Source organism: Silurus aristotelis, assembly GCF_946808225.1.
Source record: "Silurus aristotelis genome assembly, chromosome: 14".
In the NCBI taxonomy this organism is placed as follows: Eukaryota; Metazoa; Chordata; class Actinopteri; order Siluriformes; family Siluridae; genus Silurus; species Silurus aristotelis.
The window spans coordinates 25,939,167-25,957,295 of record NC_139587.1 but is presented as its reverse complement, the minus strand read 5'-3'; the positions used below and the strand labels follow the sequence as shown (position 1 = coordinate 25,957,295).

The following is an 18,129-nucleotide window of genomic DNA, read 5'->3' as shown; positions in this document are numbered from 1 at the left end:
TACAATTAAATAATGTAATGGAGAACAAACCATCCACCAGAAAACTACTGCAATGATTGATGGGGAGAATAAAAGCTTTAAACTGACGAGAAAAAAGACGAAAGTCAGCGATCCAGACCCAACGGAAAGCGAAACTTGTTCAAGGTGTACGTCTGAATTCTCAATCTGCATTTGTGATTATTATAAGCGATGTTATAACAGAAGATTTTTTGCTGCATAACACATTAATTAACTCTTTAAGGCGTTTCATCAATTAAAAACAAATAGTTTGATTTACATCCACTCGGATATTAGTCAATTTTATTCTGAGTACATTATAAATTAGGTACTTTTGACTATTACTGGAGACCGGAATCTTTCCTTGTACTTAAAATTTTTTATTTTATTTATTTATTTATTATACAGTGTAATGTAGGTGTTTTAGTGTAGCTGTGTGTTGTTTTTTTTCCCATTTCATTTAACCACGCTACGTAACAACCCTCCTGTTTATTACTACACGTGTGAACTGTTGCTCATTAGCGGATCTAAAACTGATCATCCTAAACGTGCATTAAGGTGGAGAGGGGATCTGCGGAAGCTCAGTGGCTACGATGTTGCTTGGAAAGCTGTGGGTTCAAATTCCAGCACCGTCACCGTGTCAGGTGAGAAAAAACCGGGTGTCCTGATACTTTTGCTTGGATCATATAAGTTAAAGCTCATTTTATTAAGCAGTTGATGCTTTAAGGAAATGTTGTCTGTGCAGTGTTTTATTGTTGCCTGAGTTTCCTACCTGGATGCTGCTCGGGATTCCATCTGGAAGCTTGTGACAGATAGCACACACACACACACACACACACACACACACACACACACACACACACACACACACACACACACCTGCCTCTGCACTGTCCTCCCCCTGAACAGGACATCAGCTATTAGAGTAGTGACCTATTAAGCTCAGGAATGCTTTGAGTGAATTAGTCTGACGTTGTAACGGTTCAGAGGCGCTAGTTCACCATCAAAGCTGCTCCTGAGAGGGGGTTAGTAAGGGGTCTGGGGGTAGGAGAGGGGGGTTCATACAGGTAGCGTGGGGGACGTGAAAGAGAGTTCTGTTTGGACGGATCGCTGACGTGAGACACCCCAGTTAGCCTTTCAGTCCTTTTGAACTTCCCTTGTTCTTTCACTCGCATGTAAATGAGGTTCAGCTCATCTCTTCACCTTCAGCATGATGGAGTGGATAAAGTTGTTTTTAAGCTGTTCAACGAGCCGGATGTTCCTCCAACAGACGTGAAAAGGAGTATTGAAAGACGTGGCGTGAGCTTTTCAGCGAAACCGTCAGGGATTTGAGTGACGCTCTAATGATACAGAGCGTCGCACGTGCACGTGACCGACGTGCAAGTCCCAACTCGAACGTTTTTGGCCCGTGTGTTTTTCTGCGCTTTGTTTTTTTTATTTAAACTGAAAGCAAAGAAGAAACATGATGGTTATTTGTGCTCCTTTAATAAAACGATGATCCCGTTTCCCAGCACTGTTCTTTTTTTTTTACTTTTTTTAACCTTGAAGGTTCTTTAGTTGATGTTTGCCCTGGATCTGTAATGTAACAGTACAGTGTTAATGTTTGGTTATTCTTGAGCCTGCTATTTAGGAGGAATCTCTATTTCACACTTTGCTCCGAGTTCTTTTTTTTTTAGCACAATAAGAAAAAGAAACATTTACTCACCCGTTCTTTTCAGCACAATGAAATTCCACATATTCCAGCTTGTTTGGAAGCTGGGATCTGATCCCAGGGTCAGCCATGATACCGTATCCCTGGAACACAAAATATTAAGGGCCTTGCTCAAGGGCCCAACAGTGGCTTGGTGATACCGAATCCCCAACAATTATCATCAGTATCATCAGTATCATCAGCCTGAATCCAGAATGACTGTTCTGACACTGTTACAAATGACTGATACTGGAGACTCCCTCCACTAACTGAACATCATCTTCCCTGCTTTTAAAACTAGCAGCACCTCTCTAATGTGTAATAATGTCTCTAATAATAATCCCAACAAATTTTTAAATTTAATTTGGAGGTAAATAATGATGACTATTTGTTTATACAGGGAAATATAAATTGCTTGTGTGTGTGTGTGTGTGTGTTCTCTTCACTCTCACTAATCTTGTTTTTTTCTGGATTGTGGGAACGGTGTGTGGGACAGGAAGAGGCAGAGGAGACATCTGCTTCCTGAGCTCCGCGCTGGGATGTGGGATAGAGGTGTGCTGCAAAAACGAACATCCGCGGTGGGTGATTTCCTCTGTGAGCGTTTTGTACATATGTGTAGTTTTAAATCTGTTTGTTTCAGTTCTGATTGAAAGTGTTGTATGTCTTTCTTCATCTCTCTTTTTACTTTGTCTTTCCTCTTTAATTCAATTTCATTTGTAGAGCACTTTTAACAATGGACAATCGTCCCAAAGCAGCTTCACAGAAATAAAGATGATAAAATAGGAGAAAGATAAGAGACAGAGATGAAATATTTCTTAGTGCTTATAAGTTTATCGCTAATGAACAAGCCAGTGGCAACTGGGGCAAGCAAAAACTCCATGAGATGGCATGAGGAAGAAACCTTGAGAGGAACCAGACCCAAAAGGGAACCCAATCAAAAGCCACTGTAACAGTTGGTAGTTGTGGTTTATAATAATTACAGTCCAAATCCATCCTCAGTTCTTGAGTTGCTCAGTAACTTCATGGATTTTCAGGCTGTTCATTTGAAACATGAGTGTCTCGAATACAAAAGAACTTCATCCAGAGGGAGGGTATCAGGATGGATCAGGGGGATCCAAAGAGAACCAATCAGAATCAGATTTATTTTTTTTTATAAAAATAAAATAGAATTGTGGACATTGTTGGGATGCAGTTGCTTACTGTTAAATTAAAGCTCAAAGTAAAAAATAAAATATAATAATAATAATAATAATAATTTATATATATACATGTACACACTTTTTAAAACTTTTTTTTTACTACAACGGTACAGTTAAACAAGTTATTGCACATATCAAATCAAATAAAATTTTATTTGTCACATACACAAAAAATTTAACTGTAGTCTGACTTTTCTGCCATCTGTTTTACTGCTGCTACACATTTCATTTCATGCTACATGTTTCTTTTTAAGAAAAAAAGTGTGTGTGTAATATACATATATATATATATATATACAGTACAGACCGAAAGTTTGGACACACCTTCCCATTCAAAGAGTTTTCTTTATTTTCATGACTATGAAAATTGTAGATTCACACTGAAGGCATCAAAACTATGAATTAACACATGTGGAATTATATATGGAATTATATACATAACAAAAAAGTGTGAAACAACTGAAAATGTCATATTGTAGGTTCTTCAAAGTAGCCACCTTTTGCTTTGATTACTGCTTTGCACACTCTTGGCATTCTCTTGATGAGCTTCAAGAGGTAGTCACCTGAAATGGTCTTCCAACAGTCTTGAAGGAGTTCCCCGAGAGATGCTTGGCACTTGTTGGCCCTTTTGCCTTCACTCTGCGGTCCAGCTCACCCCTAAACCATCTCGATTGGGTCCAGGTCCGGTGACTGTGGAGGCCAGGTCATCTGGCGCAGCACCCCATCACTCTCCTTCTTGGTCAAATAGCCCTTGATGCCTTCAGTGTGACTCTACAATTTTCATAGTCATGAAAATAAAGAAAACTCTTTGAATGAGAGGGTGTGTCCAAACTTTTGGTCTGTACTGTATATATATATATATATATATATATATATATATATATATATATATATATATATATATATATACACACACACACAGTTAGGAAAATTAGTATTTCAACACCCTGCTATTTTGCAAGTTCTCCCACTTATTAATCATGGAGGGGTCTGAAATTGTCATCGTAGGTGCATGTCCACTGTGAGAGACATAATTTAAAAAAAAAATCCAGAAATCACAATATATGATTTTTTAACTATTTATTTGCATGATACAGCTTCAAATAAGTATTTGAACACCTGTCTATCAGCTAGAATTCTCACTAGAGACAAAATTGTACACCTCCACAAGGCTGGAAAGGGCTACGGGGAAATTGCCAAGCAGCTTGGTGAAAAAAGGTCCACTGTTGGAGCAATCATTAGAAAATGGAAGAAGCTAAACATGACTGTCAATCTCCCTCGGACTGGGGCTCCATGCAAGATCTCACCTCGTGGGGTCTCAATGATCCTAAGGAAGGTGAGAAATCAGCCCAGAACTACACGGGAGGAGCTGGTCAATGACCTGAAAAGAGCTGGGACCACCGTTTCCAAGGTTACTGTTGGTAATACACTAAGACGTCATGGTTTGAAATCATGCATGGCACAGAAGGTTCCCCTGCTTAAACCAGCACATGTCCAGGCACGTCTTAAGTTTGCCAATGACCATTTGGATAATCCAAAGGAGTCATGGGAGAAAGTCATGTGGTCAGATGAGACCAAAATAGAACTTTTGGGTCATAATTCCACTAAACGTGTTTGGAGGAAGAAGAATGATGAGTACCATCCCAAGAACACCATCCCTACTGTGAAGCATGGGGGTGGTAGCATCATGCTTTGGGGGTGTTTTTCTGCACATGGGACAGGAAGACTGCACTGTATTAAGGAGAGGATGACCGGGGCCATGTATTGCGAGATTTTGGGGAACAACCTCCTTCCCTCAGTTAGAGCATTGAAGATGGGTCGAGGCTGGTTTTCCAACATGACAATGACCCGAAGCACACAGCCAGGATAACCAAGGAGTGGCTCTGTAAGAAGCATATCAAGGTTCTGGCGTGGCCTAGCCAGTCTCCAGACCTAAACCCAATAGAGAATCTTTGGAGGGAGCTCAAACTCCGTGTTTCTCAGCGTCAGGCCAGAAATCTGACTGATCTAGAGAAGATCTGTGTGGAGGACTGGGCCAAAATCCCTCCTGCAGTGTGTGCAAACCTGGTGAAAAACTACAGGAAACGTTTGACCTCTGTAATTGCAAACAAAGGCTACTGTACCAAATATTAACATTGACTTTCTCAGGTGTTCAAATACTTATTTGATGCTGTATCATACAAATAAATAGTTAAAAAATCATACATTGTGATTTCTGAATTTTTTTTTTAGATTATGTCTCTCACAGTGGACATGCACCTACGATGAAAATTTCAGACCCCTCCATGATTTCTAAGTGGGAGAACTTGCAAAAGAGCAGGGTGTTCAAATACTTATTTTCCTCACTGTATATATATATATATATATATATATATATATATATATATATATATATATATATATATATATATATATATATATATATATAAAGTATATTTAAAAAAAAATCAAGAATATAGAGTGGCCATGTAGTCATCATACATACTTTTGATGATCATACACTGCATAAAAATAACCATCTAAATATAAGAAATAAGTGCAAATTTAAATGATCTGCCAGTGCAATACATTTTGTTTTAAAGAAACAAAAACATATAAAGGCTTTGAAAAAAGAAACAAATGTCTTAAAAATTAGCTTTGAAACACTTATTACAAGCAATCCACAGTCTGATTAACTGAAAAGTAACTTGTTAATTTTTTAATAAACAGTTTGCTTTTTCTAATCTGTGTGAAAAGATCTTAAAATCAGAACAACATTTTTAATTTATGAATTGTTATATATTGTCTTAAAATGAGACAAAGCATTAGAACTAAAAACAAGATGAAAATGAAGTTATTAATTGAAATGAAGACGCAGTAGTTTCGGTGCAAACACAAAGCAAAATCATTAATTGCTGTTTCTTAAAAACTTATTCCAACATAAAACATTGTTGAATGTATTTTGTTATTAATGAACATAAATTCAACATAAGAATCTGAAATCACACCACAGAACAACTCAGTAAAAATCCATAAGTAATTTGTATAAATGAACACATTTCCAATATGATACTGGATAATGTTTGGAAAGAGTGTAGTGAATTAATATAATTGATTTGGTTGTATGTCACAAGTTCATGCTGGTGTTGACATTTTTTAACTGGGAAACTTTAAAACCAGTTATTGCAGCTTTAATAAAATACTCAAAAGCCACAAGGCCTCAAATAATGTCTCTGATGATAATTAAGCTCAATTAATTAATTAAGTAAAAAAAAAGATAAATAATCTTTTAATAAATAAATTTCTGTCTAGAAATAGGATTGTAAGTTTTTAATGGATGAGGGTTTTTTTGCAGTGCACTGTAGATTGTGTTAAAAGACACGTGGGCACCAGTGGGCGTGGCGTGACATAATGGTGCGGGCGTTTTATTGTAGCGTTGATGGAAACGTCGCGTTAGTTAGACACGCAGGTCTGGCGGGTGCTGCCGAACACCGTGTTCTGTGCAACTGTCCTGACTCGCTCGGCACACAGCGATCACTCGCTCAACTCGTTCGGTCGCTCTTCGCTTTAGCTGAGTACACACACACACACACACACACACACACACACACACACACACACACACACACACACACACACACAGTATATCTACCCCTCACACAGTAATATAAGTATCGCATTCCACATTTAGTCCCAATTTGCTCTTCTAATTCCCTCCACTCTTCTGGGAAGATGTTCCACTAGATTTTGGAGTGTTCTTACGGATATTTGTGTTCATCAGCCACAAGGGAGTTATGAAAGGGAGGTACTGATGTAGGTGAGGAGGCCTGGGGTGCAGTCCGCATTCACATTCATACCAAAGGTGTTCAGTAGGGATGAGATCAGAGCTCTATAGCAGCAAGATCTTCCTCTCCGAAGCATGTAAACCAGATTCTTCACTTTGTGCACAGGGGCATCGCCATGCTGGAAAGGGTTTGTGTTTCCAAGTTCTAGTGAATGCAAAATTTTATTAGAGCTCATCTAAAGATGTCCTGTACGATTGTGTGCCTCCAGTTTTGTGGTAACAGTTTGGAAAAGAACCACATGTAGCAGGAAAGTTCGGGTGACCCAATACTTTTGGAGATATAGTGTATGATTCTAAGTAGGGGTTTGTAATGTTAATTTAAAGGCAAGGCAAAAAAAATAATCATCAACCAGTGTTACATATCTGCTGGAGGTTTTGTTTTTGTTTTTTGTTTTGGTAGGCCACCTAAACAAAAGCAATACCAGATGCACTTTGGACAAAACTTTATAATTTAAACACTTTATATGGGAAAATGTTTGTAGACACCTGACTATAAAATTGGTATGTGCCAAATCCCATTCCATATTTGCTGTTATATTGAGCTCCACTCTTCTGGGAAGATGTTCCACTAGATTTTGTTGAGATTTGTGTTTTTTTAGTTACGAGGATGTTAGTAAAGTCAGGTATTGATGTAGGTGAGGTAAAGAGGTCTGGGGTGCAGTCAGCGTTTATACTCATCCCAAAAGTGTTCAATAGGTTTTGCGTTCTATAGCAGATCTTCCACCAAAACCCATGTAAAGCATATTTGAATGGAACTGGCTTTGTGCACAGGGGCATTGTCATGGTGGAACAGGTTTTGGTGTCTTAGTTCAAGTGAAGCGAAAATTTTATCTAAAAATACAACTGGGTGCTTCCAACTTTGTGGTAACAGTTTGCGGAAGAACCAAAATGTCTGGAAAAGTCAGGTGTTTATACTGTATTTCTAACAGTTTCTCTGATACACAATCGGAGTCCAGGATGATGAAAGACTTGCTATGGTGTTAGTCTCTGTTTTTGAAAACTCATGAACTCTGTACCCAAAGTCACAGAGAACAGGGATCATCTAAGGGTTCTTTGTATGCATGGTTAACCTCCTATTACACTCAGGAAAGCTCTGTTGTGAGGTCCTGAGTTTCCCCAGTGGTACAGTACAACTGTAGCGGACAAGTTTGACAGGAAGCTTCCGTTATTTTCCAGCCTTCTCTTACCACCAGGCACCCTGTCACTATCAGATCACTGGACGTGTGATTTATTAAAGTGCTGCTTCAGCTGTGCAGACTTCAGCTCCAATAACTCTCCTGTGCTGAGGTTAATCTTAGTGTGAAGGAAAAGACCCAAAGATACGTCTTCACTGACACGAAATACATTAGTCAGAGATATGCATTTAGGGTACTTCCTGTTTTCCACTTTCCTGATGTTTCCACATGTTTAAGACTATCCTACAGGCATTTTGCAGACACCCTCATCCAGAGCGACTTGCAACTGACCAGTTGAGGGTTACAGGCTTTGCTTAAGGGCCCAGAAGGGGCATCTAAGTGCTGCTGGGATTTAAACTTTTGACATTCCAATCCAAAGTCCAATACCTTAATCACTGAGCTACCACTTCCCTTACAGATCTTTTGTACTAAGAAGTCTAAAACTTCATTTTAGGAGATTTGGGAGACTTTTTGTTTCAAGAACACATTTCACTATTCAACTCGAATGGTTCTTTCTGAAGGAAACCTCTGAAGACCATAGACCCAAATCTGTTCTAGCATGCCAATACCCCTGTGCACAAAGCCAGCTCCAGGAAGATTTGCTTATATGGGATGGAGTGGAAGATCTCCTGTCTTAGAGCTCCACGACTACTACTACTAAACACCTTTGGGATGAATATGAATGCTGACTGCACCCTAGGCCTCCTCACCTCACCTACATCAGTACCTGAGTTTACTAAGACCCTTGTGGTCAAATAAATCCCCACAGACCACAAAATCTAGTGAAACATCTTCCCAGAAGAGTGGATCGTGGATACTAATCGTACGCTTAGGTATCCACAAACTTTTGTCCATATCATTTATAACTTTTCTGGGAAATTGTCTTTGTTTTAGTTTTAGTATGATTTCTGAATGCAAATATTTGACAAGCAAAACATTTTTTCACTGTGAACTTCTTAAGAAGAGTAAGAATCTGTTGTATCTCGTGTTTGGAGTAACAGAGTAAACACCTGATTTAAAGCAAGAGAATATTCTCAGGCTGGTGTGACAGGATTCTTGTGTGACAGCCTTGATATGAATCATAAATGTCGTTTTCAGCCAGCCCCATTTGTTTTTTGTTTGTATTGTGAAAAGCAGATAAATGGCATGATTATCTCACAGCTGTCTGGCAGCAGTGCATCCGTTTTTTTTATTGTTGTTTTCTTTTTTTTCTTCAAATAAAGGAACTATTTACATTTAATCATGGCCAGAAATCAGTATTAAAGGTCTAATACACCAGTGAAATGACCAGAATAGCTGAGTGAGCATATATGTACATATTTATCTGCACTTGTCAGTCAAGTCAAGTTTATTTCTATTGCGCTTTTCACAACAGACATTGTCTCAAGCAGATTTACAGAAATCAACAGTTAAGGTGAATGGTGTGTATTTATCCCTAATGAGCAGCTATGGCGACTGTGGCAAGGAAAAACTCTCTTAGATGTTATGAGGAAGAAACCTTGAGAGGAACCAGACTCAAAAGGGGAACCCATCCTCATTTGGGTGACATCAAGAGTGTGATCATAAATCTTTAAATCTTTAGTCAGTTTGCACAATGCTGCAATTTGCACTTGTGGTAGAATCTAAAATGCAATTCGTTGCAGTGTAGCTACACTATGCAATGACAAGACAGACAGACAGACAGACAGACAGACAGACAGACAGACAGACAGATGTCTTTATTTGTTCTTTATAACTGTACGTTTGTTCCTGATGAGGGAACCAGTGACTACTTTGGTGAAGGAAAAACTCCCTGAGGTGGCATAAGGGGGAAACCTTGAGAGGAACCAGACTCAAGAATGAACCTCATCCTCATCTGGGTGGCAAAAAATTTCCATTTATTGCAGCTGAACAATGTTGAGGTGCAGTGATTGTGATCAAATGCAAACTGTAGTCCTGAGTCAGTGTAGCAGTCTGTTGACATTATGTACAGTCCAAATCCATCCTTAAAGCTCCTGTGTTACTATGGATCCCCAGGGTGATGATGAGAAACCATCCCAAGTTGCACGGAGTTGCCTCCATTCAATAGGAACAGGAACAGTGGTCACTGGTGCCTCAGGAGCACGTTTAACACACACACACACACACACACACACACACACACACAGAGAGAGAGAGAGAGAGAGAGAGAGAGAGAGAGAGAGAGAGAGAGAGAGAGAGAGAGAGAGAGAGAGGGATGGATGGATGGATGGATGGATGGATGGATGGATGGATGATTGATTAAGTCTCCTAATTGTTGTATTCCTCTGTGCAGGAACACACCGCCTCACTGAGTCCATTTGTCTTTGGCTGAGCGGAAAAGGTCAAGGCAGTAAGCAGAATGTGTTTGCTCTGGTCAATGTATAACTCACACTGTAGGATTCCAGTCGTTCCTTAGAAAAACCACTGCTCCGAGAAAACCTGACCGAGACGTAGAACAGGAAAACTGGGACCTGATAGATATAATAATGCACTTCTTGTTGAAGGGTGAATTTTTCATGCTATAGAGTACAGAGACATTCATAAGCACATGTATTTGTGACGGTCAGGAGTTCATATTGTGTGTCCGATGAATTACAGAGCCTAAGTATGTAATGAATTAGACCTGCGGTTTGCACAAAGAGAAAGTGGTAGCTATGGAAAGTGGTAGCGCGGTGGTTATGCGTTACTGATCAGAAGGTCTGAGATTCAAGCCCTGGTATTGCCAAACTACCACTCTTGGGCAATTGAACAAGGACCTTCTCCCTCAGTGCTTGAGGGATCCTATATCATGGCTGATCCTGCGCTCTGACCGCAGTGTCCTATCAACACTGGGATAAATAAAGAATTTCACTCTTCTGTAATGTACATGTGACCATGTAAAAAGCCTTTTAGCCCAAAGCTAGAAGAGTTCCTCATTGTTTGCTACAATGGACTTGTATTTCCAAATGTAAAAAAGAAATGTGTGAGGTTCAGTAATAGTGCATAGTGTAGTGCAGATGTCCCCAAACACCATCATTTGTTATAAACATGCGCATAAAAAGGATAAATCTTCTGAAATTTTCTTGAATCACAGTTTTGTTCTGTGCATAGATACATTAATCTCAGACTGATTCTGCACAGTGAGGTGATATATACACACACACACACACACACACACACACACACAGAGCAGTGGTTTGTGGAGAAATAGTCTTGTGTGAAACCAGTCCTTGGTGCAAAAAAAGGTTGTATATAAAGATTGCATTGCTCGTGTATAATGTGTGTACATGCCTGAATGATTTGCTCGTTTTGTTTGTGCATGTGTCAGTCATTATTGGTGTGTGTGTGTGTGTGTGTGTGTGTAGTGCGTGTGTGTGTAGTGTGTAGTGTGCCTGCATGAGTGCATATTGTCTTAAATCAGTGTGGGAATCTGTGAGACAATGCATAGCTTGTGTGTGTCTGGGTTTATATCTGTCTGGGTTATAGGCTACAGACACCTGGATGTATGTATAAATCTTACACACACACACACACACACACACACACACACACATTCTAAAGTGGGGGTCTGGAGACTGAAGGTCATTGGGGTTGTGAAAACAGGAGGTTGACCTGAGCAGGCTGTGATTTACTCTTCTAATCCCAGCTTGTGTGTGTAAAGCTCTCAGGTGGGAATGAATGGGGATTAGTCGTGATGTGAGCAGTGAGCAGTGTGCGCTCCTTCCCTCGCAACACACATAAACAATTACACACACACAACTACACACAAAGTTACTTACACACACGATCAGACACGCACATACATGCATTTACACACAACTGTGAACACACCTGTAGAGACAATTACATTCACCTACACATACACACAATTACACACTTACACAGACACACATATACACAATTACATGCAACTACTCACACAAACACACATATAATCACACACATATACTGTACACACACGATCGCGCACAACAAAACACACACACAAACAGAGACCCCTAAAGATTAACATACCACACTTTTTTTTTATTAACTTACGCAACGTAAAACAGTCACATCTATTTATGGAAACATAGTCAAAACATTCTGACCAATCAGAATCTAGAATTTCACTGTATGGGGAAAAACATATGTAGCAATAAAAGCCCTTAGCTCAGCAGGCGTTTCTGAAAAACAATTTGTTGGTGAGAAGCGTCTGAGAGAGTTTCGGATACTGACGAATAAAACCAGAGACGCCTCATAATCTTGATCCTGAATCAGTTTTAAACTCCATCGTGAGCCCTGAGACCACACAACTGATGATTAGAAAGGAGAAAACCCACATGGCTCATTTATCTCCATTACACTGTCACTGAAACAGTAAATTTGTGGTTTTTATAAACCGGGTGTTGAATCTTCAAAGAAGAACTGATGCCACAATGAACCCCATCCAGTCGTCGCAGGTTTATTACGTGCGCGTAATACGGATTCTGGAGGGTTCGATCAAAGCCACGTCACTCAGAAACCCTTTTATGTGGATACGCCATCCGTTAATGACGGATGATATCTTCATTCTGGAGATGCTGAGTCAGACTTGGAGCTTAATCAGAGGAAGTGATGCGTGTACGAACAACGTCTAAACGAAGACGTGGGAAATATTTAAGCCTTAAATCCTCAAAATGATTTAAAAAACTGGTGGATTGGGACTTGGTGTGTTACATTTGACAATGCAGTGTAGATATGACATCAATGTCACGGTGTAATTAAACCTATATACACACAATATGGACAAAAGGTTTTGGGACATCTTACTTTTCCAGAGGATCCTGAGTAGCCTGGTATAGTGCTCTAATAAAGCTCTATACAGATAAAAGTGTCGGAACACCTGACCCTTTTTTCCAGCTATATGTGGTTCTTCCTCAAACAGTTCCCACAAAGGTGGAGGCACACAATTGTATAAGACGTCTTTGGACGCAGCAGCATGAAATCTTCCCTTCACCTGAACTACGAGACTCCTCACCTTACCTACACCAGTACTTTGCGGCTGAATGAGCACAAATCTCCACAAAATTTAGTGGGAGATCTTCTCAGAAGAGTGGAGCTTATTGTAACAGCAAATGGGGACTAAATGTGGTGGAATGGGATGTTCACATACCAGTCTTATGGTCCATAAACATCTGTCCATACAGAGCATTTATATATATATTAGTCCATGCCAATGTTGATTAGATTATTAAAAACTTTAAAAGTATTTATTTAAGGTACATTTAGAACAGATAAAAATGTGCAATTAAGTTGCAATTAATCACGATTAAATATTTTAATTGATTGACAGCCCAAAAGAATTGGGTCACCTGATCTTTCCTGCTATATGTGGTTCTTTTCCAAACTGTTACCACAAAACTGGAGGCACACAATTGTACAGGACGCCTTTAGATGGCGCTATAATAAGATTTTGCATTCGCTTGAACTTGGAAACTCAAAACTGTTTCAGCATGGTGATGCCTCTGTGCACAAAGTGAGCTCCTTAAACTGGTTTACATGCTTTGGGGAGAAAGATATACACACACACACACACACACACACACACACACACACACACACACACACACACACACACACACACCGTTCAGGTATGACATAACATTATGAGTCGTGAAGTGACTAACGCTGTTGGTCTCTTCATCATGTCACCTGTTAGTGGGGGAAAATATTTATTAGACAGCAAGTGAACATTTTGTCCTCAAAGTTGACGTGTTAAAAGCAGGAAAAATGGGTGAGGATTTAAAGATTTGAGTTTGTGATGTCTAGACGTCTGGGTCAGAACATCTCCAAACCTGCAGCTCTTGTGGGGTGTTTCCTGGTCTGCAGTGGTCCGTATCTATCAAAAGTGCTCCAAGGAAGGACCAGTGGTGAACCGGCGACAGACATTGATGCTGACGATCTCCTGTAGCTCAAATTGCTGAAAAAGTGAATGCTGTTAATGCTCGACAGGTCAGGACTGGGTTTTTTTTTCAGCAAATGGTGGAGCAACACAATCGCAGGCAGGTGATCGTAATGTTATGACTGATAGTGTATATATAATGGTTATGATCGTGTGTTTTGGCGAGCTGCCGCGTGCGACTGCGATGCGGATGATTTTAATTTGTTTGTCAGAAGGCATGACGAGGAAATGAGCTGGCATTAAGAGAATTAAAGCCGTGGTGCAGTAACACATTCCTGAGCGTCTGCGCCGAATCTTGCGCCGTCTGTGTTCTGCGTAAACGTGTGTTTTCGAGTTCGATTATTCATTACACGTGGCGTCCTGCTTGGCTGCTTTGGAGCTATGAGCGAAAACAACGGTCTCTGATACACAATCCTCTCTCTCTCTCACACACACACACACAGACACACAGACACACAATCTACAAAAACAACAAGAAAACAAGCGTTTGCTCTAAAACGTCCTTTTAATTCCATGAGACAACATGACAAGAATGACACACATCGTCCTTGTGAAATCTCTGCAGGACCGCGCGCTCGTTCTGAGTTCTTTTTTTTCTGCAATAAATAAACCTGATTTGTTGACGCACATCGTTTACAAGACCACCATCTTCCTTCCCTTCTTTCTTTCTTTCTTTCTTTCTTTCTTTCTTTCTTTCTTTCTTTCTTTCTTTCTTTCTTTCTTTCTTTCTTTCTTTCCTTCTTTCTTTCCTTCTTTCTTTCTTTCTTTCTTTCTTTCTCTGTATATTAGACAGACAGAAAACAGAGTTATACATCAGCCTGGTCAAACTGAGGTCCTAAAACACAGGACACGATCTTATGCTCTTTAGTTAATGAGTAAATGTTTGGTAAGTAGCACATCAGTAGCCGTGGCTTCACTGTGAGATGAAGTATGTTAACAGTTTGACCGACACACACATACATGTATTTCACACATCACGTCTTTTTTGTAAAAAAAAAAAAAAAAAAAAAAGATAATGCATGTTGTTTAAGCTCGCGACTCCATATTGACCGTAATGTGTGCAATACAAAGGATCTGAAGACACCTGCTTTTTCTGCAGAAACCTTTCAGGAACTCACTTATAATCTCTAAAATAAAGGTCACATATTTAGTTCCAAAACTTTGCTCGACTGTTTCACCAGTTGGTCAGTTTTACTAGTTTAATTGCAGGATTTTAATGATTCACTCCTGGATATCTACAAGTGCTTTGATCAGATTGGGACATTTTGTGAATTTAATATTATATAATATATAGTGTATATGCTATGCTTTGTATTATCTGCAATTATTTATGCTATAAAAATAAAAAAAATGCTATTAATATGACCTAATAATATGTATATAATATTCATTTATTATATATTTATATAATTAATATTATATAAAATTAATTAATCATATTATATATTATATCCAATTAATATTAATTTCAAACTGTTTGAATATTCATATTGTGTTTTTCTATAAATAAAGAAAACATTTTTTTTATTATTGTTTATTTAAAAAAAAAAAAAAAGTAATAATTATGACAAATTGTATTTTATTTATCAATATATTATAATATAAAGTAATACTTCTACACATCAGTCAGCATATTGATCTCTGTAATAACTTGTGCACTTTGGATTAAATGGATGTGGTCCTGTGACTGATAGAACACATCAAATATTAGTAGGCAATCCAGAACCTGTTCAATCCTCAGTAGAAAAGCGTTTTCAATGCAGGAACAGTTTTTTTCCGGAAAAGTTTCCGTTTGAAACATGCCAGTTTTGTTCAGCAGCTCTCATTTCCAGATTTCACATTATTAAAGCTATTTAAAGTTGAATAACTGATGTTTTTGGGATAAAGATTTCACAATCCTGTGTAGCTGCGTCTCATTAAATCTGAGATGATTCGATATAAATGTTTTCACACTGCTTGTGTTTGCAGAGATACCAAGTGATAACGAATAGCTTCGGGTTCTACATTCTCTACTTGGCTCCTACAGTTTGAGGACCACATACTCCTCGTTTCTTTATATCATCAAACAGGTGACTCATTACCCCGAGTAGTGCACGAGGGAATAGGAAATCAGCCATGTTACATTTTTTCCTGCAAATCAGCTGTAAGTGTCGAGCGTTAATGCTGAATCGTTTCTTCTAAACAAATCCAGTCAGTGAACCAGACTGCAATTTTTATGATCTATCCCCCAAAAATAAATCTATAGACACATTATATGGACAAAAGTATAGGGACACCTGACTTTTTCATCCATATGTTTATATATTACCACAAAGGCATCTTTGGATGTTGTAGCGTGACTTTTTTCATTTGAACAAATCTGTTCAATGACCCTGTGTAGAAAGCTAGCTCCGTTAACATTTTTATTACATGGATTGGTGTGAAAGATCTTGAGAGGCCTGCGATAGAGCCTGACCGTACCCCAGGGTTCCTCATCTTATCTACATCATCCACATCAAATCTAGTGGAAGCAGTAAATGGGGACTAAATGCAGAATGCTCAGGTGTCCACAAACGTTTGTCCGTATACTGTATAATCCTGCTATTTAGTCGTCTGTTGGCTTGTACTTAATTATTACAAATGTATAATTATAAAACATTTTATGGTTTGAAATGTTCACTTTTGGAGCCACTGTGTGTAGAGCAAAGTGTTGTGGAGGTTATAAGCATAACATTACATTCATTATCAGTCTCAAATTCCACACGTTTCTCGTTTATTGGTGAATATATGCTCTGTGATGAATAACGTTCTCGATCTGCTGACATCTAATAATGAAGTTCTGGCTTCAGTGTACAAGTAGAACGGCATTGTAGATATTAAAATAAATAATGAACTCGAACAGTTAACCTGTTTAGCTACTTTGCATTGCTACACACACACACACACACACACACACACACACACACACACACACACACACACACACACACACACACACACACACACACACACACAACCTCAGGCATATTTCATGAAAGGCAACTTGGGGTTATTGTAAACCTTTAGGTCCGAAGCAAATATATTTCCATGATATCAGTGTGGGAACTCTGAAATCCATCTCAGAAGCATCACCTTGGATGGTGGACAATGCTGGCATTATGACAGACAGAGCTCCTGACCACTGAATTAAGTGGTACCTGCAACATGATGCACTTTCCACTCTTACCCATAGGTAGCTACTGATCAGATTATTTGTCTGAAAGTCCTAGACTGGGTCTTCTGTCCCAGGATGTTGTCCCTCATCAGAGAATCACACCAGAGACTCACATACTGCTGTGTTATCCGAGTCCTGACTGTGCATTGAGCTCAGTCCAGTGTCCGAGTCGTCATCATTGCCGCTCGTGTTTGTTTTTGAGAGTCCTCGCACCTGCTCTATCCAGCAGTCACTCTGGTCCACGGAGGACGGCGGTGGAGGTGGAGACTGAACATCATCCGTGAACGCAGCATCTCCTTGTCCTGGGTCTCCATCACGGCCAGTGTGCGTGTCAAGTTCCTCCAGGAGATCTCTTAGCTCGTGTTCTTTCGCCTCCCAAACCTCGAGGCTGGCGATCATCTCGCTCTGCACAGCCTGAAGCTCGGTGTTCAGACGTAGTCCGATGTACGAGCTCGTGTCCAGCTGCGTTATGATCCTCTCCTCTTCCAAGAGCTGGTCTTTCTCCGACCCTGGGATCTCCTCGCGGGTTTCCTGTGCGTCTCCTTCTCGCTGCCGTGCCATCCACCTCCTGTCGAGCTCCTCTTGGATCTCTCTGGTGAGTCTCTCCAGGAGCGCGTTGTGCTCGCTGATCTGCTCCTGGAGACGGATCACTCGGTCGCACCGCGCCAACGTGTCCGCGTCCAGCTCCGCGCTCGCGCCCGCGCCGTCCACCATGTACGTGTCCTGCACATAATTGATCCCGTGGCGCCTGATGCGGTCCGTGTGCACCCTGGTCTCGTGCCTCTCGATCTCGCCGTCCAGCTCGCGGATGCGCTGCGTCTGCTGCCTGATGGTGTGGTCCTGCGACAGGACGAGGTGCACCAAAGTCTCCATCTTCTCCGCGCACGTCTCCTCTACGTTCTCCTTCTTTTTGATCTTGTCCAGCTTGCGGAACGCTTTGCGGACCACGCGCCGCCGTTTCTCCTGAGAGATCTCCTCCTGGGCTGTGACCACCGCAGGAGCCGCCAGGGTCGCGGGCTCGCATGTAACCGCGCGCCGGCTCTCTTTACTGGGTACGACGCGAGCCTCGGCGCTGCGCGGTCCGCTGCCCGGTAACGACGCGTCGCTCCGGACCAGCACGAAGCGCACGTTGCACTGCTCGCGACCCCAC

The 18,129-nt window shown here is 40.3% G+C and overlaps 1 protein-coding gene across 5 annotated transcripts in view; it reads right to left on the bottom strand.

Annotated features, from left to right (window-relative positions):
- Window positions 1-16,516: 16,516 nt before the first annotated feature.
- Window positions 16,517-18,129, bottom strand: part of rassf10a (Ras association domain family member 10a) — a 2,103-nt gene continuing 490 nt past the window's right edge. Inside the window, exons 1-2 of one of the 5 annotated variants that reach the window (XM_083561097.1) lie at window positions 16,726-18,129; window positions 16,517-16,693 (exon numbers count right to left, since the gene is read on the bottom strand). The exon at window positions 16,726-18,129 is cut by the window's right edge and continues 490 nt beyond it. In XM_083561097.1, the coding sequence (XP_083417223.1) occupies window positions 17,076-18,129 (1,054 nt within the window). In that variant the 3' untranslated portion in view covers window positions 16,517-16,693; window positions 16,726-17,075. The remainder of the gene's footprint in view (window positions 16,694-16,725) is intronic. The other 4 variants (XM_083561098.1, XM_083561099.1, XM_083561100.1 and 1 more) reach the window with 4 other exon arrangements.